This window comes from Anopheles maculipalpis, chromosome 3RL (genome assembly GCF_943734695.1).
Source record: "Anopheles maculipalpis chromosome 3RL, idAnoMacuDA_375_x, whole genome shotgun sequence".
Taxonomy (NCBI): domain Eukaryota; kingdom Metazoa; phylum Arthropoda; class Insecta; order Diptera; family Culicidae; genus Anopheles; species Anopheles maculipalpis.
Genome location: NC_064872.1, coordinates 84,566,273 through 84,589,881, shown reverse-complemented (window position 1 = coordinate 84,589,881; position 23,609 = coordinate 84,566,273). Strand labels below are relative to the sequence as shown.

At 42.0% G+C, this 23,609-nt stretch overlaps 1 protein-coding gene across 2 annotated transcripts in view; it reads right to left on the bottom strand.

The window, feature by feature from the left end:
• The window catches only part of LOC126562224 (uncharacterized), a 66,803-nt gene extending 43,607 nt beyond the window's left edge, over positions 1 to 23,196 (bottom strand). For both annotated transcript variants that reach the window (XM_050218669.1, XM_050218670.1), the window contains exons 1-2: positions 23,052 to 23,196; positions 12,109 to 12,250 (exon numbers count right to left, since the gene is read on the bottom strand). In XM_050218669.1, the coding sequence (XP_050074626.1) occupies positions 12,109 to 12,250; positions 23,052 to 23,097 (188 nt within the window). In that variant the 5' untranslated portion in view covers positions 23,098 to 23,196. The remainder of the gene's footprint in view (positions 1 to 12,108; positions 12,251 to 23,051) is intronic.
• Between the last annotated feature and the right edge of the window lie 413 nt (positions 23,197 to 23,609).

The window sequence follows — 23,609 nt, the reverse complement described above, 5'->3', positions numbered from 1 at the left end:
ATCAATATCAACCCCATATCCTTTTTCTCAGCCATCATTTTCAGTGCAGCATTTGTTTAAAACCCAATATCAGGGGGAAGCCTAGCTAGACACACATCGATACGTCATACATTTCCATAATCCACGTGTGGCACATTAACGTCATACTAAAATGGTTTGCAATTTGTCATACTCGGAGGACTGCCACGGAAATTGATACTTCTCGGGTCTGAAAATATGGATATCCCTCTGCACCGTTCACTCAACCCAACCCCCCGTTACCCATTAGTATGCATCGATTGTTGGGGCAAGAAATTCGAGCGCTTAAACAATCAATGACAAACGCTTTCCAAGACCCTGATTGTATCGTGCGTTCAGAAGCGCTTCCTAACACAGAGGCGTGTGTAAAACGATCCTTTGCGCTTATAATTACACCCTCTACTGTACCGTGCGTGTTTATATATGTGTGTGTGTCTGCTGAAGCAAATGAAGGCCGCGAGAGTGCTATCAAAACGTTTCACTTGATATGACACGATCCGACGTGATGGTGAAAACGTAAAGCGAACCGTAAGGCGATCTCATTTCCGGACACGATTTGACGTACCTTCCTTGTGCTCCAGAAGTTTGTAAACGTTTGAAGAAATGGTAGCCGAAGGTTCGTTACTACGCAGGAAGATATCCTACTGGGAACTACGCAGGGAGAGTCATTCGTGAGGAGGAGCAGAAACTTAACATACGCAACAATTTTTGGCTCGTGTCGGCCACGTGGTGCTTAGCATGCTGATAAGCTTCTTTGTCTTTGTCCTGTCACTTTACTGTCATTATTGCGTTTGCATGTCTCTTCCGTTTACGGGCTCCGGTCGCTTCGGGCTCGGTGGACACTGGACTCGTGTTTTTTTTTTCTGGCCCTGAAACCAAGAGTGGGGACTGGCTGACGAAAGGTTGACAGTACAGTAGACTGTCTCTCGCCCCCGCTGGGAAATACACACCAAATGGTGGTCTAGTCTTACCACCAAAACGCTAGACATAACCGATGGAAATGACACGACGGTTTCCCACCCCACCCCCCCCCCCCCCCCCCCCAACACAGCTGGTTCGTTCTTGTTGTGGTTTGTGTCTACGTTTTTCTTTTTTTGCTATGGCATTAATAGGCCGAAAAGGACACAACCAGAGTAATGGTCCTCCTCCAAACCGGGGGAAAAAAGACACCAACGCAGGCAACAGTTTTTATGTAAGCATATTAAGTTTCCTCTCCAAACGATCGGTTTGGGTCATGGTTTGGATGGAGTGAGGTTTTGCTTTTACTGCGTCTTTTTGCCACCCATGCCATGCTCTCACCGTCGATACGTCGATGTTTGCCATGGTTTTCTTAGCGAATCAATCCATACGGTTTGAAGGGGGGGGGGGGGAGGGTGAAATGTGGGCCAAGGGAAAATCTAACATAAAACAGAACACACCGCACCCGGAAGAGAATTGGCGAGAACGTTCATAGTGAAGACAAAATTCGAACACAACGGTACAAAGCACAATTTACTGTCCGAAAAAGAAAGAAAAAAGGTGGCTCAAAGGTGTGTGGTCTGGAGTCTTGCTGCGGTACAAGGGCCACTGAACCCGCATGGTGAATGGGTGAAGTGAGAAAGGATGTAATGATCTTGTTAGCACTGTTGCTAGTTGGTTGGAAGATGTCTGTCCGTACTGTCATCGTAGTCTGGTTTGATGGGAAGATTAAAGCAAGTTATCAATTTTGTTGCTTTATCAGTCAATTTTCACAGACATTTTCCATTTAATGATTTAAGGCAAGGTTATGAATTGTTGTTAAATATTTTGTTGAATCATTTAATGATTTTTTTTATTAGTTCCAGAGCAAACACAGTTATAGGCAAACAAATAAGACCATCCGTTTATATAGTCTTTGTGGATTAGTTTTTCAATCGCAGATGAGTCATAGCAATTCGAGCAATTGTTTTTAAGTCAAAGGATTGTGGAATTATTATAAGAAATTATTTTTAAATTTTTGTTAAAAAATTAAAATCAGAAATGATTTTAATTCTGAAATAATGACCAATCTGAAATGATGGTTCTTCCATCATGCAAATTATGAAATTCCACAACGTGCCTTCAACGTACTATTATCCATTTGAAAACTTCCACAGTGTGACTCAAACGTTCCATTATGTTTATTGTACATCCTTAAAAATCGATTCAGAGTACAAATTGTCGCCTCCCTAGTCAAAGTGACACTAAAATTACGTTCCACCTTGAAGCTCATTTACTAACTACATTACACACTTCAATAGGTTCCACTGGTTAAGATGCGTTGCTGGTGTGACGAAAATTTAATCCAATCAAAACTTTCACTTTACTCACCAAAAAAAAAAGTCCCAGCCTGAAGCAAAAACGGCCTCCCGGTGCGGAATGTTAAAGTTAACAGAAGTGCTGCACTGTTTCAGAAATCGATCGAGCTTTCCTTTTGTTTTGTTAAAGCTACACTTCTAACACGGCGAATCTCGCTTGAAAGAAGGGTTACACTGTGCTGTCGGTGTCAATTTTCGAGCTAATTGGATTCCGAAAAAGTGTTCCACTCGATCGGTTTTCGGGTGCGACTTTGTACGCTGCCTATCTTTAGATTGTGTATCTAAAGCCTTTCTGTTTTCAAAGTTTCCAAAAATATGTACAAGTTGAAAATTCTTTAACCGAGCGCAAGTGGAATATTGTAACAGGAGTAGATAAAAATCGGAGTACATGCTCAAGTGGGATCGGGTTTTGTTTCTCTTTTAGGTCCCTCGTGTCTGCCGGGCATCATTATGCAGTGACATGTTGGCTTTCGAACTGAAAAAAATGATTTTCCTCGAAATCAAACTGACTCCGCCCCAACGAGACACTCAAATTGCGTCGAGCGATCTGCTACCATTACCATGTTATTTGACATACCACTGCTACAGTTTTCATAATTTTGGAAGTAAACGTACACATGTCACTGTTCTTTTAAAGCATTCTCTCGCGTTTTCTGTCTGGAACTGAAAAGTGGTACGAATGGTTACGCGTTCATGTCTACCGCTACTCGATTTCTATTGCCTTTTTTTTAGCAGATTTCCTTCCATTTTCTGACGGAAGATAGATCTAGAATAGCACAAGATGATGATGGCCATTGTGTCACCATCATCATGTCCATCATCTTTTGGGCTAGAATAGATTAGTGACCATAGTGGCATGGATACAAAGGATCCGCCTTACAGAACAGCCTTGGTAGGAGGATATACACATTTCTTTTTGCGTTATTATATGCGGCCAACCAGTCTAAAGCAAAAAAGCTTTTGCAATAAAGAAGGTAGGCAGCCAGCAGCAAAAAAGTCACCAAACCTGCCCAATATTACCGTGCTCCAGTCGGTGAGGATGATGTAGGATTTCCTATTTATTGCCTGCAGGTCGGATAAGGCAATAAATTTATCGCTTACATTATCGACGCTTACGAAAGTTGACAAGCAGGAGGATTACAGCCGACGGATGATAACGCATCGATTCGACGTTTGAGCGACCCGACGAGATAATATGACGAACTGGATTTTTTTTGCTTCTAGGATTTCAAAATGATTGACATTTCACAAAAATAAAGCTTCTTTTTTAAGGGTAAAATATAAATTTTCCCTTGCTTTATGCAATTTTTTCTTCATTACGCGATGACACATTTTAGCATCGCACGGAAAGAAAGTGACCTTGGGCCGTTTATGTCATTCATTGACCATAACAAACACTCTAGCTGCCCGTCAAATGTTATTACGATTTAGCATACCACAACAGTACGCGTTCTATTGCGTAATGTTGACCTTTCTTCATCGTCAACCGGGCTAGCTGGTCACCAGAAAAGACCATCTCCCGTCGGTAAACATATGTACAAGACCACATTCTTACCGGCGCAAACGTGAATTCAGTGATGTGTTCACAGTACCGTCTACACGGTCGGGCGTATCGTTGATCAATAACTAAAGGCACGCGTTTGATAAAGTTTCGTCTAAAGGGTTTGTTTTTTTTTTCGTTGTGTTTTCCAAGTAATTGAGATTAATGGTGAAGCGAGTCCGCATCGTAATGCTTACCAGACAACCTTATTTGGAGACGAATTAACTTAAATTATCCTTTTTGCGACTGTTTCGGAGTTGTTTGTCACTAAAAAGAAAATGGAGAGTTTGTGTCTTCTAGAAGCGATAAGCGATATTTCTTATGCCCAATATCGTTTGAACGTGTGGCTTCTACTACCAAATTTCGGTCAGTTGTCAGCAATGACCTTGAAAAAGAACCCAAAAAAAGAACTTAAAATGGCCACTCGATACTAAAAACACCAGCTAGCATACCGTTAGACTCGACATTAGTAAAGACCTGGGCGCTTAAAATGGTTCCACTCAATCAAACCGTGGTTCAAAGAGAGATTGTTTGAAGAAGTCCGGCAGCATTTTGTGCCATAAAACAAATCCTTCCCTGTGCAGCAGCGTCACACTACGCCCACCGATAATACCGGCGAAGAGATCCATCAGTAGGCTTTCTAAGGACAGAAGACGAACGGACACAAGTGTGCCACGGGCCATTTCGAATGAGCTAGTAGCTTCATTAGCATAACGAAGATGTAGATTTGGTTGCGTTTTCGTGATGGGTAGCACGTAACGGAACGCCTAGCCGGTCCATTTTGTGGGATGGAGGGGCGTTTATATTGACAGTGATAGGACAAGATAGATTGAAGTCGCGATGTGGACATTTCGAGCATCGCAACATAGGGCCGAGAAAGAGAAAGTTGAACGTTTTAATGCAAATAGTTCAGGAAGCACTAGCTGTGGAAGTTAATAAGTGTGATTACTCGGACTTGATAGGTTTCTTGGGTGTGTGGACATTTGGAGAATATAGAAATGTGTAAGTAGAAAAGAAAGTTCTTACCCCAAACCAACAATCGTTCAGCTCAGTTTGAAGAAGCAAAGCGACTCACGCTCATCTATGCCAACCAAATACGGATCATGAGATCTGTTCATCTAAAACCGGCCATCAATTTAAGTACCCAGGACACAGCTTGAGATTCGTATGTGTGACGTACACCACCACCACCATTCTTAATCCTTAAAAAGCCCACAATCAACAAAATCAACGTTCAGCACAACACTCTTGCCGTCTTGCTATCCCGATGGATTATAACAGCAAATGCACACCCACACTCAGCAAGGCCAATGATGAAATCATCCATACCAAGAAACAAAGCACACAAATAACCGTAATTTAATTTCAACCATCACCCGTTTGTACCCATGGTGGAAGCGATCCTTGCTGCTCCACTCCTGTGGGCTGATGTGCCCTCACCCAAGACAGGAGCAATTTTCCGAAACGATTCAGAACACTGGAATGTCGTTGATTACCTGAAATGAGACTGGGGATCCTTCTCGACGACCGAATGAGGATGAAGATGCGAAGATGGTGGTACGGTCGTACCATTCGCGGAATTTTCATTAGCATGTTACAAGAAATTCTTAGAATATGCTGCGACCGGGATGCTCAACTGCTTCGCGACTGGCAGCCATCTTGGTATAGGCGTGAAGCCGAGAAGAAATCGAATTGCTACGCCTTTTAAATAGAAAATCGGACAGGGAAATAGTTTCACTCGCTGCAATTGAATAGCACGAATGTTTTGTAAGGAATCTGCTTCGCGTACGGTAGTTGTAGGTCGTTGTGTGGGAACGTTTGAAGCAATTTTATATTTGGTATCTGCTTCTTGGTAAAGATGTTATAAATTCTGAGAAGGATAATGGCCTCAAGGGTGACGGGGTAGACATAAATTTCCATTGAAGTAACGTTTGATCAAATTTGGCAGGAACAATGTTGTGCTTTTCTTCATTTTTAATGGCATGAAGGAAAATTTATGGGTTAAATACTTCTATGTTAGGTTCATTTGATACAGTACACTTGACCAATTTCACTACTTTTTCTTATCGTTCAACTAGCGATAAAAGTAAACATATAGTATGTTACAATTCTTGATATTTCACACGATCGTATGAAGCTGTTCAATCAATCTTCAAAATTTCTTTTTTTTTCAGGAAAAATTCCATAAACCAACATTGATTCAAACTGTCCCATGTTAACCACATCTGAAACATTCCTCTATTTACCCAATCGATCGGTGCAACTTCTCACTCTCTGCCACTAAAACATAAAAAATTGCATGCACTTTTGGACCAACTGCGTATCGCGCTGATGCACCTGTGTGCATCGGGGACGTACTGCTCGATGGCAATTTGATCCCAACGGTAAAACAAAATTCAATTACCACCAATACGATGTCCCCTGCAGTCGGCAATTGCATCGAGCTGTTTGTGTGAAGAAGAGATTTTGAGAAAAGAGAGTGAAAAAAAAATTGGTCATGAACACGTACAAATTTCGAGCAATGGTGTACACATGAAGACATCACCGTCTAGGGAACGTGCCATTTTGGGGCAAATGCAGTGCACATGCATGTTGGCAAAACACTTCCATCGGTACAGTGCAATGAAACTATTTTTTGTTATCAATTTATGATTATTAGATTTTGCAACCGTGCGAATATGCAACGATCATGATGTGACCACAAGCTGTGATCGAGGATGTTTTGTTACGGTTGGAGAACTGATTGAATCAGAGCGCCGTGTGGTTGTTTCCGGGGAATTGGTTGTTTTCAATCGAACAGTGGGCTTTGTTTACCTACTTTGAGAGAATGTTAATTTTTTACGCTTTTTATCAGATTTGGAACATAATGCAAAGCAAGTGTAAGGAACGATTGGTCACCATTTTGCAAAATATTTTTTGCAGAATTTTGGATCTTAAACATCTGCCTAGTTTTGAGTTTTTCGTGTCCACACTTTCCTTGAAAAAATAAGTAAAATTTGTGAATCCTTGTATAGAAGTATAACATACAGCAACTCTGCCTTGCATCTGCATCAGCAAAAGCTACAAACACATTTATTCACTGCTCGATACTAGGTTTAACTGTCCACAGCTGTATTAATAATTCAAATGTCCGACAAACGTTGGTTCAATATTTGCGCTTTTGCATGTCATTGCCATGCTGCCACATATGTTACACACCGCTCAGCGCCATTTGTGTACTTTGCACACAGAAAAAAAGACTTGCTTGGTTATAACATTTTGCTTAGTTCATTGCTCTCGTCAAAAGTTTAGCTTCTCTTTTCTGTCTCTCTCACAGTTCTCTCATAGTAGAACGAAGAACTGCAATGTAAAGTTGGGATCGTTACCAGTCCAGTGCACGGACAGAGGAAAATGTGAAAACTTAATCAGGATGTTAATTGATTTTTAATGACACTATTTGCTAAGCCTGGCCGGCCGTTCCGTTCACTACCCCAATCGAGCATGTTTTACCATCTGTTCACAAATCAACCTGTTTTACAAAGTACAATTAAGGTCATGTTTCTGGTCAAGTTCCCGCCTTCCGCCCAATCACCAAAGCATGGTGTTGTCTGATGTCGTCTATTTGCATAATTGTTGTAAACTATTAATGTGTCAGCGCTGGCATGAACTCTGTTCGTGTTTGGTCGACAGAGAATTCTCGGTACAAGGGTGATGGACAGCTACACAGTTTTGAAATATTAGTCGCATTGAAATATTTAAGAACCACGAAACAATTTGAAAGCTAGTTATTCTACACTTGTGGTAAAATTTACTCTAAATCTGATCACCATTCGATTGTGTATGATCATTTCCACACGCGTGCCAAATAAAAATAACTTTCATGATCACACCACGTATGTTTCTATCCACTCCTTCAAGGGAGAGCATGTCAAATATTTACAACCGACCAGGGAGCTTTTGCTCGTTGCTCCAATTTCAGTTGACGTAGCGCTCGTAAAAGTTAGCGTAAAATGCCCGAACAAAGACCCTTAGTCTATACGCGTTTACGAGGCATTTTACGTTCACAAAACAAAAGGTGCTAGCGTACGAACGATTTGTTTCATGATGTAAAATTCATCCCAACACCAAATTGATTCAGCATGTTTGGCGCCCTTTTTCGAAGCGTAGCTCAAAACCAATGCCCGATCGATTCGGTTGTACGCGTTGAATTTAAAACAGTGAGAGCAAAATATGCAAATATGGATCGGCCTTCGCATACGTAGCTTTCTTATGTATCCCTTATCATGCTTCTTTTTGTATGCAAAAAAAGAAATCAAAAGCATTAAAAATCAACCTTGAAAATACGGTGAAAATTGCATACGAAATGAAGAAATCTTTCTTCAAAGAAGATTAACATCTAATGGGCTTACAGCCACTTTTCTTGAATGTAATGCGTTGATGAAGAAAAACTGGAAAATGGAATGAAAAGTAAAGCAACGTACTTAAAAGAATGCTCTTCACTAAAACAAAGCGCAAAAAAACACCGAACAAGAAGATGGTAAACACTAACAATAATGGGAGAAAAAATATTAGCCCCACTGCAAATAGGTCACCCGAGTGCATAATGCAGAAAACGGAGCATAGAAATGAGATTTTATAATTAAGGACACTCCTCACCCGGACGCGCTTACTACCCGTGAGACTGAGCTTACGCGATGCTCGCCGATAAACAGTTTCAACCGAAAACTCACGGGAACAAGTGAAGAGGTTAGAGTGCTAAGCGCGTGCTGCGGTATGCTGTTGATTTGAATAAAAAAGTTCTTATCACTAGTGGAGTGGTCGTCATTTATCGTTACATTGGCTTTTTGTAAGTTATTGCAATGTTGCACCTTCTACTACTTCTGTGCCCTGAGCGGTCATTCGGTGCGCGTGAGCTGAGCGCAGCGCAATAATAATTAGCATTTATGAGCGCAGTGAACGAGTGAATTTGGTTCGTGGATGATTTTACCGTGGCAATTATAGAATTGAAAGGGATAAAAATGAAGGCAATGTTTTGCTTTACTTTCGAACGTTACTCTGCATCGTAAGGCATAATTTTTAGCAGCTCAAGCTACAGTTTTGAAAAATGTTCTATAGACGCTAATATCAAAAGATGGATGGATTGTATTGATAGCGAAGGTGATATGATACTTTGAGCCGTTTAAATTCGCAAAGGCATGTTTTCATTTAATTATTACATTTGGCACGTGTCATTTTAAGTTTATTTTTGCTTTTAAGCCTTCTCATCTCGATGAGTTCAGACATCAGCACCGACTGTCCCAACCATAACGGTACGCTAAACAGTAGGAAACGTACATAATTTATGTGCCGCATAATTTAACCCATGACAGTGTAACCCACAAACAGCAACGGCGTACAAGTAAAATTCTGCCGCATACGTAGAAGATCTGTTATGATGGAACCATCGACAGCCACAAACAAACCGCTCGCTGTCGGTTGTAAACAGCATGCGTTGGAAGGATGAATCCTTTTGATGAGGTGTGTCTGCGCCACACCTGCGTCATATGTTGGAGCCATCATTTGAAAAGCTTGTATTTATTTACACTCGTTGAATCTGTATGGCGGTGTGTGAAGTTTGGTTAAACATTGTGCAATCTGATACTTGACGCAGATGAACAAATTATATTTGATTGTGTTACCAAACATGTAAACTATCAGATCAAATAATTTAATTTGTTTTAATGGCTTCTGCCGAGGACAATTCTTATGGACGATTCACTGAGCTTGTACATTTAGAATAAAAACTAAACTCCTTACATCTTGAATCAAATGCACTCTCAACAAAGAGCAGATCTCTAATTTTTAGCCTTGGAACACAGTATGACATCCCATTGAATTGACTTGAAAACAATCTCCGGAGCCGGATCAACACCAATAAATCTGGTGTTGATCCGGCCCTGCTGCCGATGCGATACTGACCCCTGTTTTCTACTAATCGCCTCTCCGTTAGCTGTGCTGCGTATGCAGCTACGAATATAATCAAGTCAAGGGAAGCCTGATATTGTAGAGCCAAATAAGAAATGAATCTTCCTATCAACTATTTTTTAGGGCCCTAGCTTTTATTAGGCTACAAAAATATGTAGAGCGCAACATCGAGTAAAAGTACAGCACAAAAAATGCATCCTTACTCTTCGAAAGATGATTTCGTAGCTTCTCCAATCACTTTTTCAATGAAATCAGTCAATCGCGTCGCTCAGATTTTAATTGTTCTTTCTTCGACGAATCACACTTCACAAGCGATAAAGAACGAAAAACGTCCTCTAACAACACAATCAACCTATGATAAGCTCCATCGCAATCACAGATAAATGGAACAAAAAACCCTCACCAGCTGCGAGTATCATAAATCGATTAGAGGCATGCACCGGCTCACTGCGTACACTTATCGTACCCTGATCTTATTGCTGTGCCCATCGGCTCAATACGGCCAGTAAGTGTATTGCGTTCGTGAACCATTTCACCGGAACGGTTATCGGTTAAGCTCATCGAGTCAATGGCAGATCCCCGCCGGACATCCGGGCAAAATGAACTGACTAGTCGCTGTTCAAAGGAGAAAGCAAACCTTCTGCCGTACGGCGCACCATAAAAGCGGCCACTGTTTCCATCGAAACACCATTCAACGGTACGAAGTGTTTCAAACGCAAGCAACAGTGATTTCATCTCGAGGGAACGCTTGACAGCTGTGTACAGCCGCCTGCGAGAGCCTTACCGATAGCCGCGAAAACAACAAATATCGTTTGAACTAGCCCGAAAATGAATCTATCAAAGTTGTTTATCATCGTCCTGCTGGCGACCCTGCTACTGTTCGGTGGACAAACCGAGGCGGGTCGTTTGAAAAAGTTTGGCAAAAAATTGGTAAGCAACGGCTGGTTTGGTCATCGGTTTCCAACCGACCAATGTGAAAGTCCACTCACTCGACATTTGTTTTTCCAACCAGCGGAGATTGTACACTTGATTTTCATTGCTCTCGTTGCAGGAAAAGATTGGCAAAAATGTGTTCCACGCGGCAGAAAAGGTTGTGCCGGTACTGGTGGGCGTACAGGGTTTGCGCCAAGGGCAGAAAGACTAGCCAAGGCTAGGGAAGGCTTCAGCCGTGCATGAGAACTCCTAAAGAAAATACAAAAAAAAAGGTTTGACTGTTTTTGAGTTAACAGAAATGCCAGCCACAGCAACAAACATCAAAGAAACAGAATCCTCGGAGCGATGGAGATGAAGATTGTACGGAAACAATATTCGGTTGAGGTTTAATCATTCTGCCTTAAAGAAAGGCTAATGTAAAAACAACCTGTCCAAAACAAAGCAACAACGATTTCGAAAGAGTAAATAAAGGAAAAATTATAAAACCGTTGCACTTTCTTTTTAAAGGAAACAGTAGAGGGAAAAAATGGAAATAAAGCTGTAAAGTAAAAAAAAAAACAAAGAATAAAATTTTGCCATTTTGTTTCTCAATGAACGTATGGTTCAATTAATTCTTAACACCCCACAAATTACTTCTGATTTCCTGCAAGGAATGTTGGTTAATACTACAATTTAAATAAGATAAGAATTATAGAAAAAAAATTTCTAATTGATAGTAGAATGATTATCCTCGAATGTGATTTTTTGTGATAAATTTGAACTGGTAAAAATTATACCATCGTTGGGAACATTTATTTCTATTGTACTTGGAATATATTTAGGTACTGAATTTAAATTGCATCAAAAACCTTTCGTGCAGGTTTGATGAACGAATTTTGAAAATGAGATCGATAATGTCACAAAAGCACACACATTCAAGGTATCACAACAATTTATGATCGAATGGTTTGAAGAAATGAATAAATTCAACGCAAACCTACGAACTACAAATAAAGCGAAATTAACAAGCCATGAACACGATCATAACTCAAAAACTCTAAATCCCAATGCATGGTTCGTCAATGCAGGTGAGTAAATGTAAAACAAAACAATATACCGCAAGCGAGACGCAAGTGCACGAAAGCAGCATACATAGACATTTTCCTGAACGTACCGCGACACTATTGCCCGAGTGAGGTGGCAACCCACACAATAGTGTCCTGTGTGCATGCGGTTTCGCAAAAGGAACCTAGGGAAAGCTGTCGAACGCATGGAAACAAGCGGACATGATCAAACAAAACGAACCATCGAACAGTCTACAACGACCAATACGAAACGAAAACACATTCAGCAACACGCGACAACTCATCTGCTGATTACCTGGCGTCGGTCGGTTTGTACGTGACATCGTATTTGTCCACTGGCATCGTGTGCGGATCCATCGAGGTTTGCCATGAGACTCGTACCGACGTTGGCGTTAGGAAGGTGACGGTAATGTTTTCCGGCGCGGTAGGTATTGAACCTGCGAAAATAGAGAGATGGACAAAGAGAGGCCCGTTAATAAGTATGTAGCTCGTGTGATGATGGTTGGACGTTGGCAAGCGTTAATTAAAAATGCAGCGTACAGTGAAACCGCGCTGTATGGTGGGGTTCGTGGCGGAAGGGAATTGCTTGACGTCATGGGGAAGGAACTGCCAGGAAGGCAAACATCGTAATGTGAAACATCGATGTGTTAATCAGCTTCACATACACACATATGACCTTCTTATATCAGGATCATAAATGATTGATTAATAGTGGGTAGTATTCAGCTTAAAGCACAAATGGAAAATATCGCTTATCCTGTCGGTGACATTTATAATAAATAAATGACAATATTAAAACTCTTACTCTTTGGCGAGTTTTGAAGCTCATTAAAAGGAAGGAAACAAACAGATATTGATAGCCTTTATACTCACAAACTTCACTTATAAATTATATTGGCGAGTAGTAACGAAATTCTTCTTTTTGGCTTAAAGATATCCGAGTCTTAGTACTCACATTACATAGACTTCTAGCAGATTATGCTTAGATGAATTTTATTTGTTATAAAGAACAACAAAGAATCTCTGGTCATGAAATAAGAGTGGGACAGGACAGCGCTGACTAAAAGTCCACTAGGACTAATTTTAAACTAAGTTCATCTCAAGCAAATCTTCTATGTCACTTTCAAAAATCAACCTCCGCAACAAACTATAGCGCAACAAATCCTTAACATTTATCCTCGCACATTGCCAGTAGCATTACCACTATCGTAACATTTTGGCTACGGCCTGATTTTACAACCAGCTCACTTTCAAGCACACCATCCAATTTTACAACGCCTTCAACCTGATCACGGTGCGAATGCGAACGCGCTTATATTGGTCGAACATTAATCTTAGTGCTGCGCTGCAGGACGAATCATAGCACTGTTAGCGCCGTAAAACTGGCGCACGCACGTAAACGTTAAAACTAATGGCCTAATGACATGGTATCGGTTGGTTTGGCTGTGGTTTTGAGAAAACCATTGAGCCGAGCCGAGCATTAAAAGCGTCTTGGGAGCTTGGCAAGTCTCGACGATCGTGGGTGTAAAGCTTTAATTAAAGCTCGTTTATTGAGGGCGGAGATTTTGCTCAAAGGTGATGTAGGAGGGCAATTAAACTACCCAGTAAATATGCCCTGTGATAGGCCCGAAATGCCAAACTCTTGGGTCCATAATCGAAACGCATAAATCTGGTACTTTAAGCGAAGATAGACCGATAGGTGTCTGCTATCTTCTGGGGAGGCTAAAAAAACGATGATAACGTAGTAAATTGTGAATGCGAAAAAGACCAACAAGGCTTAACGTGTAACTTAGGGGTAGGTCTAAGTTCCTCTGGCTCGCTTGCTATCTCTTTACAGAACCTTACGAGAGCAAGAACATTTCCCTGCACGGGCAGAGGAGTTGTGTGCCGTTCCGCAATAGCAATCTTGTTATGCTAATCTCGCTTTTCGTAGAAAATGTCTCGAAAACATTCAACCCAAGAAGAGCTGGCACGAGATACGAAAGAAAAGCGGCGAAGCGGCTCGTAGCCATTCTTGTAACCATAAAACACATTCGCCTTATCAGATGGGAAGTAACCTTCAAAGTAAAGGCTACAATTTCTACCACCAGCCGCCACCTTTCAAGTTTCACCTCCACCAACAATGGGAGAGTACTTTAAGAAGAACAATTTACATACAATATTCGGTTGAAGTAAGCTCACCTAAATTTAACTTCTTACCTTCAGCGGGATTCTCTAAAGATAAAATAGATCATTTTTTAAACGCACATTATCCTAAATCAATTGTTTTGCCTCGTAAAACGAAAACTGTTGTTCGTTCTTTTACGTTCCCAACAAAACTTGCAGCCGACAACCAAAATCAAATCTAACCGATTATCAATAAAATCAAGTCAAGTTGTTCTTTTTCTCTCCCTCAGTCCCCTTATTACGCAAATAATGGCTGCGATTGATGTTGATGATGATGGACGTACGATTGGTGTTAAAGTGCGGTTTCTGCTGGTAAGATTTTTTTTCACAAATTCGCAAAACAGCGCCAATGCTGTATCGCTGGAAAGGAACTGCTGGCAGTGCATCGAGAGTGTGGCAGGCAGTTGTGGAAGCTGTGTGCTTTACATCAATCATTTTAGATTTTGTGCCAACCAGTTGTTTGCCTTTATTTGGTGCAAAACATTTGTACGGGCCGGGGACTATTGAGTTATTTTTTCCACGAACTTTCATCGGTTCGACAACCATCGCCGGGCTCGACCAGCTCGACCGTAGCCAGTTTGTCGGAGGCTGGTTTTGATGGAGTTTAGCATGACGTGTATTTAGGATTATTAGTTTTATGGGGGTAGATTTCGTCTCGTGATGTTTAGCATTGGTTTGCTTTTAAGTTAAATGTACAAATCAAATAGATCTCGAATAGAAATGATTCTATTTTTGGCATTGAGAACGATGAGCTAAAATCACGCAAGGTTTTTTTTTGCAATTAACGTCATGCCCCAGGAAATAAAATAACAAAGCTTCACCGATGATAGATGATAATGGATAACTGAACAGCTTCAATTAGAAACCCACAGCTCACAGTGAACTTCACATTAAACAAAACAGAAAACACTAAACACGAAACTGCTTCACTTCCTTTACTAGCAAACCGAGCAGAAGCTAGTAAGCAGATCCTTCCGCACTAAACCGCGCCTTGAAGCGTTCCGAGAAGTATTAATTTTGACAGCGTAATAAAAGATTTATGAACGTATTTTGATGCTGTTGGATCAAAAATTAATCTCCTCACCCGTGACGAGCGCCGAGCGAGAATGCCAGTTCCGGGAAACTGCTATCGTACCACGGCTCGAATTCTTCCTACTCAACCGGGAGCTAATGTACATCCTTCCTTCTAAAACTCGCGCATAGCACGAATGCTGCCTCATTTCCATAGCCACCGGAGGGAGAACTCGATGGACGAGCAGCTAGCTGTCAAACTTTCCGGCCCCTGGTTTGCTTAATCATTCTGCAGTTCTGCAGTGAAGTACATGATGTGTACACACATATCGGGCGCATCCACATGCCCGGAACGGAAATGATTAGAATGTCGAATATAGTGTTCGTTCGACTGCAAATGATTGGATTACGTTTCACTGGGAGATGAAGTTTGCTACGGCTTGTTTGCTGCTTGCTTTAGTAGCTGGAATATTTCGCTCCATACATTAACTACTTAATTAAATTTGTTTTACATCCACTCCGGATGCTTCAGCCATTACACGCGAGAAGCACATTGTGGACAGGTTTTAATCACTTTTATATCAACAGGGACTGGATCATGCAACTACATCATCATCATCGATTCCATCCAACTTTATCGTGCCATCCGCCCATAAGCATCACATCACTCCAGGAAATAAAACATTCACTCCATCTTTCCAATCAATAATAAAGATCGGTGGTAGAGAGCGCGACATGGATCTTCCCATCTTGAATGTGAACGTGACTGGAAAGCACAAGACAACACAGTAACTCGCTCATCACATGTCTTCTTCGACACCATCAACATGTAAGACGATACGGAACAACACCAAAAAACAGAGAGTGGAACAATCCACAAAGCAAAGAACAACCGTAAAGCATCAAAATCGCATCAATTATCCTAATTATACCATAATCGATGGGGACTGGTGGTGTGATACGGTCTGGTGGAGTGATAAAATAAAATAATTAATCAGCCTCCTTCAGCCCTTATTAGATGACGGGCAGAAGCACACGCTCGACAAAGCTTCCGGATTGCAGGCAAGCAAAACGACACGCGACCGTAAGCTCCTTGCCCGAACGCACCCGGAATGTCTAATTGGTGACACGTTCGAGTGGCTGCTCATCGATTTCAGCACCGTTCCACCGTACCGTGCTGGTGTCTTAATTTAGTCCTTCCTTTCCCGAAACACCCTGCTCGGGTAAGCCTGCTCGGGGGCATTTCCGTTCATTCGCATTCCTTGCTTTGCTTTGTGCTTGCAGCAAAAGAAGAAAAAAATCTACAACCTTTTGATCGGATTGGTGCTTGGCCGGATTTAGCACTAAATTCGGCATTACAAAAGTGTCAGTTTCGCAGCATTTTCTGTCTCCATCTAATGCTTGGTTTATTATTTTTGGTCTTTTGTGTTGTTTGTTTTCTTTTCCTTCCAGATTACCGCTTTCGTGAATGAAGAAGAAAAACGCCGTATTCCTGAAGGATGTCTAAGTTGTCAGATTAATTTCTTGAAGAAACATCCTCCCCCAGCTCGAAGACTGGTGTCAGACTAGACAGGGTTTTGTAGAACTTTCTGCAACGAATTTCTTCCCCATTCCATAAGCCTTGGAATTGCTCACGTTGACCCAATTTTGTTGTTTTCCTACCAGCCACTTGCAAAAAAAGGGTAGATTTGTAAATGTAAAACGAAGTCGAAAATGAGCACCACTGTCACTTGAGCTGTCATTAACGCTTGTAGAGGGTTTTCGTTTTGCTTACTTTAGTGCAAAACATTGCTTCGCTGAACGAAAGGTTCTGATTTGTTGAGTAATTTATGTCGAAAGCTTTTCGACTTCGTTTTGTACTTTTCACTGGAAGGCGTCTAGCGAGAGAAGCGGGAGATTGTGCTTAAAGGTTTGGTCGAAATTGCAAATTCCCTTCAACTGTAAGCGAGGCTGAGTTGAAGGGCTGAAAGTTTAACATAAGTGAGGAAGATAATACGAAATTTGCATTTATTATTTGCTGAATTAGTAAACCAGTGTGATTATCTCTTTGTAATATTTAGAAGTAAAAAAAATCAAATCTAAATTGCCTTTTTTTCGCCAAAATGTCATCAAGAGTATCTAAAGAAAATAAGTATCTAATTTGCTCTTTGACTGCGTTCTTTACACGGCAACCCTTTGCCTAACTGGTCCTTGCCCTTTAATGCAATAATCGCCTTCCCATTCATTACATGACTAGACACTTTACCAATAACCGAATCCTTGCCTCGGTTGTTCGGTTCGTGACCGTGCTTTTTTGCCCTTTTGTCGACAAATGGAAACGCCAAACCAATGGCCTAAATGATGTTTTATTGGCTGTATTTGGTGAAACAAAGCGACAACGTTTGGTGCCCAAGCTGCTGCTTCAGTGCGTTTCACCACACCTCTTACAGCTAGACAGCTTGCGAGAGATAAATCAACGGTTTGATAATTAAATTTTCATGAAATGACACAGTTTCCTGTATGCTCCCCTTCGAGGTCGGAAACACTTCAGCTCTTGAGGCAATGATCTGGCAGTGAAACCCTGGTGGAAGAAATGTCAATGAAAGCAGGTTACAGGATTTGTTTTATCGTGTTTGTTTTCATTGATTGTGCAGGTGTGCTCTGGTAGCAGGAAAACATTTAAGCTAAAGGAAAGCAGGTGAGCAATCAGACTGAAAGAAGGATGCCTGATTGAGTTGATTTCGAATCACCATTTATCTTTGCCAATTAGACCATCGAAAGAAACGTTTAGAGAAATAAAAGCTAGAAAATTGTAATTTTGTTTGAAGCTTTCATGGAAAAAGGGAAATGAAAATACCAGATCGATTTCTCGGGAAAAATTGTGTTTCAAATTCTCAAAAGAGAAATTTTTTTAGTAAAGTAATTGTATTCAACACTCTTGGTCTTTCTCGAGCATCAACCGCTTTGAATATTTAAACATTTTAATGCATGTTTTCTTTTATTCCTCAAATGGCATAAAACGACCACTCACGCCAAAGCTCTTAAAGTTTTCCTTTCATTTCGGTGACACAACAGGCACGTTGAGTAGTTAATTTTCGTTTCTTTCCCTTCCATCCATGTGTGTTCATGTGTAATGAAAATGGATATTGCATGTACATTGTCGCACACACTCGCACAAGGAACTTAACAAGAAAAGGTATACAAAACTTCTCATCACAAAAACTGAAAGCCTCTCCCCTCTGTGTGCGAGTGTGGCAAGTAAAAAAGTATACGAAACGACAAGTAGAAGGAGCTTTCTTTCATCGAGAAGGCTCTTCCATCGATCTTTTGGCCACCGGAGCTCTGGTCTGGAAGATGTTACAGGCTTACTTTTCTTACTAGTTTTTTTGTTTCCAACTCAGTAACTTTCCACAGTTATATTACCTAAAGGAAATGCTTTTCACTTCAAAATCATGCCTCAGGGCCGGCGAACCTTTTTCGCAACCTTACTTTACAGGCTTTTTCCACTATTCCACCAGGATCTATACTCCTGCTGACTGAGCTTACCCTGGTTTTACTGCAAGCGAAGCTGCGAAAATGGTCGCAGAAATCTCGATGATGGCTTGTGAAAACGTTATGAATTCCGTCACTATCAGCAGCTTTCCCACCGGAGGGACTTTCGTGCACGTTCTTTGCGGAATGGTACCGTATTACTAGCCTGTCGCAACCAGCCCACACACATGATGTCTGACTATTCCATCGTGCGAGAGAAGCATGATTTGCATACTCATTCGCGACCCCATTCCTCAAACCAAGCTCGAAAGGGGCTCGAATGGTAGCGAACTCGGGAAAAGGCTCGCCGACCACTCCCTCTGCTTCCATTACGCGCGCACTGGCTGGTGAGAATTTTCCACCAATTATTGAAACATAATTGATGCTGAAAATAGCTTTCCACCATTCCAGCAAACCGTTGCACACTGGTCACAAAACACTCCAGCGGGTTTTACGCCACACAACACCGGAACTCGATAAGGATGAATTGAATTTTCCCAGCTGTCGGCGAACACTGGCGATGAGACTAACGAATCCAATATACATTTGCCGTCTGCTGCCTAGGGGCGTTGTAGTTCAACGGGTCGGTGATGATTAGTCCTTAATTGTGCAGGGAATTGAACTGTCACCTCTGACGGCCATTCCAATGAAGGTTCGCATTATGGAGGACACGGTCGAATCTTACTTAGTTTCATGTGTGTGTGTGTGCGTTTTGTTAATGATGTTTAAAGTGTAAAGCCCATTACTCCTTTAAAGCTTTGAGAGAAAAAACTAATATGGTTCACACATATTACTACATTTTTTGTTTGTTCAGTGACGACCTTAAAAATAACTTACCAATCAATCTGGTTTTTTTTAGATATTAAATAAACTTGAAAAAGAAAAGATATTGTGGTTGTTCTAATATATTAAAAATCTGATATTAAATTCGTTTGAAAAATAATAAGCTTTTATCTCCCAAACAAACGGTTCTCGCATCGGTTGTTCGTTGACTTAACATCCAACTTTATTGCCAACAACAAAGCTGTAATGAAAACTAACAGTCAGATGTATGAAACGCTAAGATCGGTAGCTTTTCTGCTAAGTTATAATTAATTTACAAAACACACTACCATTCATTTGCATTCAAACGCTCCGAAACCGATTCATTTCTATCAGCTCGAGAAAATGTCTGCTCCCAAAAACTTTACATTCATTGCATCGTCTTTGTACAAAACTCAACCCAAGCTAGCTCAACGAAGACACTAAGATGTACCAAACAACCTAACCATGATTCGCACCGGTCTGGTGAGCGCAACCGGAACGCTGCCTCTCTTATCTTACCATCCTGCCATCGGGCCATCCATTTGCGAATGTTGTAATTTCTTACTTCCTTCCCTTCCACTCGCTCCCAACCCTTCGCAAGATAAACTGCGGATGATGTGTTCATAAATTTTGCAAATAAATATTGCTCCACTAACGCTCGTACAACCACGCGGCCATAATTCATAAGTGCAAGTGCACGGAGTGCCTGTTCGCCTGCTGTATCATGTCGCATCGGTTGGTACGCCATCGTACCGGGCGGTAATTAATTGAATATGGGCGAATGTCGTCCTGTTGCTGTACGTTCGCGAGCACATCCCTTACTCGGTTGTCAAACCACACGCAAGCGACCTTCAGCCGTGCAAATAAAGAGAGCGCTCGAATCATCCACTCGTCGATTAACGAACGAGACAAGCCCGTGGTAAGCGCGGTATGGCCAACGTATGTGCTCCTGCATCCATCCCATCTCAACAAACAAACCGAACCCTCCACGTAGCAGACCCGCCAAGCTGCGCCAGACAGCGACAAAATGGTCGCCGGAGACGTTGCGCTTAGAAATTAATGCATAATGGGAAAACTTTTGTCTTCAGCTCCCGGGGCAGAGGGAAAACACATCCACACGCTCGCGTCTGTAGGTGAAGAAGGGAGAAATCCCAACATCATAACGGATGGCCGAACCCTCCAACATCTCGGAGGTTCATTTTACATACACCGTTAGTGTATGCATTTGCAGTTTGCAATTTAAGCACGCCTTCGACCTTGATCCGTTTCTTTTCCCCCTTTACTCGGTCACAATGCTCGGTCGCCAGGCCAGGCCAACGATGTGTTGGAAATTATGCTCACGGCAGCCCATATAGAAGTTGAGTTTTTTCTACGAATTCATGGTTCCCGAGCTACCGTTGAACGAGTGACACAGGAAGCGAAGGATGTATCGGGCCGGGAAGCTCGAAATTTTCGCAACCATCCCAACATGGCCAGGCACGCAGGGTAAGGTTCGAAGAAAAGCAGCATTTTGCAGGAATGCATAATTAATTTCAACCAAACACATTCAGCCCGCCTTCCAACAGCACAAATGACACGACGAGCACGGTCAAAGTATGATGTCAAGTTTCTCGTTGTGCATCGATAAAGCACGGAATCTGGGATGCTGTGATACGGATTGCTGTTGTAGATGTAGCCTGATTTAACCGAAGAATTGGGGGAGCAAAAATCTTTTAACCTAAGGGTTGCAGGATCAACTCAGACCGATGTCAAAAGGAACGCATGTAACGGAGGCTTTTGTTGCAGAAAAGGGAAAGTTTTGAAAGAAATAGGATATTGTTTTTAATTTAAGGAAGGAGAGAGAACGGGCAGTATAAGCTATTGAAGCCATTATGGAAAATTAAACTAAAAATATGAAAGTAAACCCATTCACAGGTATTGGAATTTCTGTTAAAAATCAGGAAAACTTAAGGATATTACAACCATTACAAGAAGGTTACCGGTCCTAAATTTTTCCTAATTCTTAGGTCAAAGTTTGCCTCAGCTTCACACCTCTGAGAGCCTGATCGTAGGTCTTGCCGGCCAATTAATGGCTTACTGGACTTACTGATACCACGTAATTGGATAGTCTATCCTCATTGCCGGGGAACGATCCGGAAGGGATTTGATCACCGATCCTGCCGCGTGAAATTCGGTCACCGGAACGCCCCTGAGACGGGGACTCGATCCAACACTCGCGCTCATCGACAGCAATGGAGTAATGAAGTCGATGCATTAGTCAAATAAAGGACTCACCCGTAGACGGTATCGTGAACTAGTGCAGCAGACCAGTGAACTTATGACCAGTATAGGTTTCACACCTTTTATCCACACGATTGTACCATATTTGTTTATCGTGTATCTTCAACAAACCACTATTAACATACATTTTTAATGTTAATTGTTTTGTGGTAATAAAATTATAAATGTTTACACTATCCTTTCTATTAACTCCATTATCGACAATGCCGACAGGCTGCACCTACTACAGCCGAATCCTCTCTCCTACACTTCACGTCTGCTTAAAGATTTAACAATCCGATACGCTATTCAAACGGAGAGCACTCTTCCGCAAGACCTCACTTTTCCAACGTGATGAAAAGCATTGTTATCCCCAACCAGTAATCCAAAAGCTAACCCCTTCCGGTGAGGGTGGACCGATGATTAAGCAAACAAAAGCCACATACACACACGCACTATTAGGGTCGGTCGTTGTGTTCTACTTTCGGCAGCACTTAGCAATATTACCACAATACACTATTTATACACCATGACATTGACAAACCCGTCATTATTGTGACATTTGAAGCCCATGCCTGGCAACGCTTAAATCTACCTCCTAACAGCACGACATACTGGAAAGTACTTGTTTTATGGGTTTGCCGTTTCTTTGCCTCACTTCTTTTCGGGTTGATCTGTCAAAAAAAAGGGCTGATTTTGATAAGGGTCCTCGGCTGGTTCAGTGTCCCGGGAGCTTGGTTTGGCGTATTCGGTCGGCATAAAGCCATCAAATGTCCTTTTCCGCTTTATCCGGCATAGTTTGGTTCGGACTGCTGTGAAAAGCGTCCGATTGGGTGTCCTCTGTCTGTGTGATTCATTCGTTCCTTCGTGGAACGATGTTTTCAATCACAAACAGCCAGCATCCCCCAACGGTCAAAACCTTCTTGCCCCGCAATCATGGAAGCTATGTGGACAGTTTTGCCCACCCGACTGTCACTCGGCCTGTGTCTAATTAATGGCTGCTGAAGATTGATGGGAAACCCAAAGCAGTCCAAGCGGTCACTGTCGTCCTCATTGCAGGACATACGAACACATACACACATCCTGTGGACACAGCAGAAGCTGTGCCCTACCGAGCCAGTAGCACAAGCAACGTGAGAGGACAAGCAAAAGCTTTTACAAGATGCCAACGCTTTGTTTTACCATGCGTATGAACATTGTTTGCCTCGATTTACACATTTACTGCCAGTGCTGTGTGTCTACAAGGATTGGAACCGGGGGGGTGTTTTGTTTTCTTTTGTTCCATACCGCACCGCATTACATATGTCCGTTCCGTTTGCCATCTATCAGCGTGATTGCACCCCGCAGAGTATCGAGACGCAGAGCGTCTTTACGACAAACGCCTTTATATCGACGACAACGACACCAAACAGTTACGGGTGCCGTACCCTCATTTCGCTTGGCTAAAGGTCATACTCTCATCCCCAATGTCTCGAGGCTGTTACTTACCAGCGAGTCCTGCGTGTACGGCTAGCAAAGCGGCAAGCGCGAGCATCTTAGTGTCCGACGACGCCCTATCAGGTTTCTCCTCTGTACGATGGCGTCCGTTGCTGGCGCAGCAGCATTGGTAAGGTACTGGTGCGGCCAAACCGAACCGAGAAGATGCGGAAGGTGCTGTGGAATTGGGTAACGGTGCGAAAGAATCTCCCAGCAGGGAAAACTCACAAGACCACACTGCTTTCTTCCGGTTGTTCTGCGAAGGCTTTTCGTCGTCCCGTTGCACTAGGCAAGAAGCTAACACAGCAGCAAACGCTGGTCGGCTGTCGTTTTGTTTTCGTTGTATAAATTCTTTACTTTGCTTGAGCTAGCTTCCTGTTTGCATTTTTATTTTATGCTTTTTCGCACACTTGAACGAATTCCCGCACAGCCTACCTTGGTAGAGCGAATCACAGTTTATTTACTCCTATTCTACACAGCTATCTTCACTCACTTCAACTCACTTCCCATTCACTTTACACTTCGCTCGCTCAGTTGGTACGATCTCACCTGCTCACTCACACATCTTGC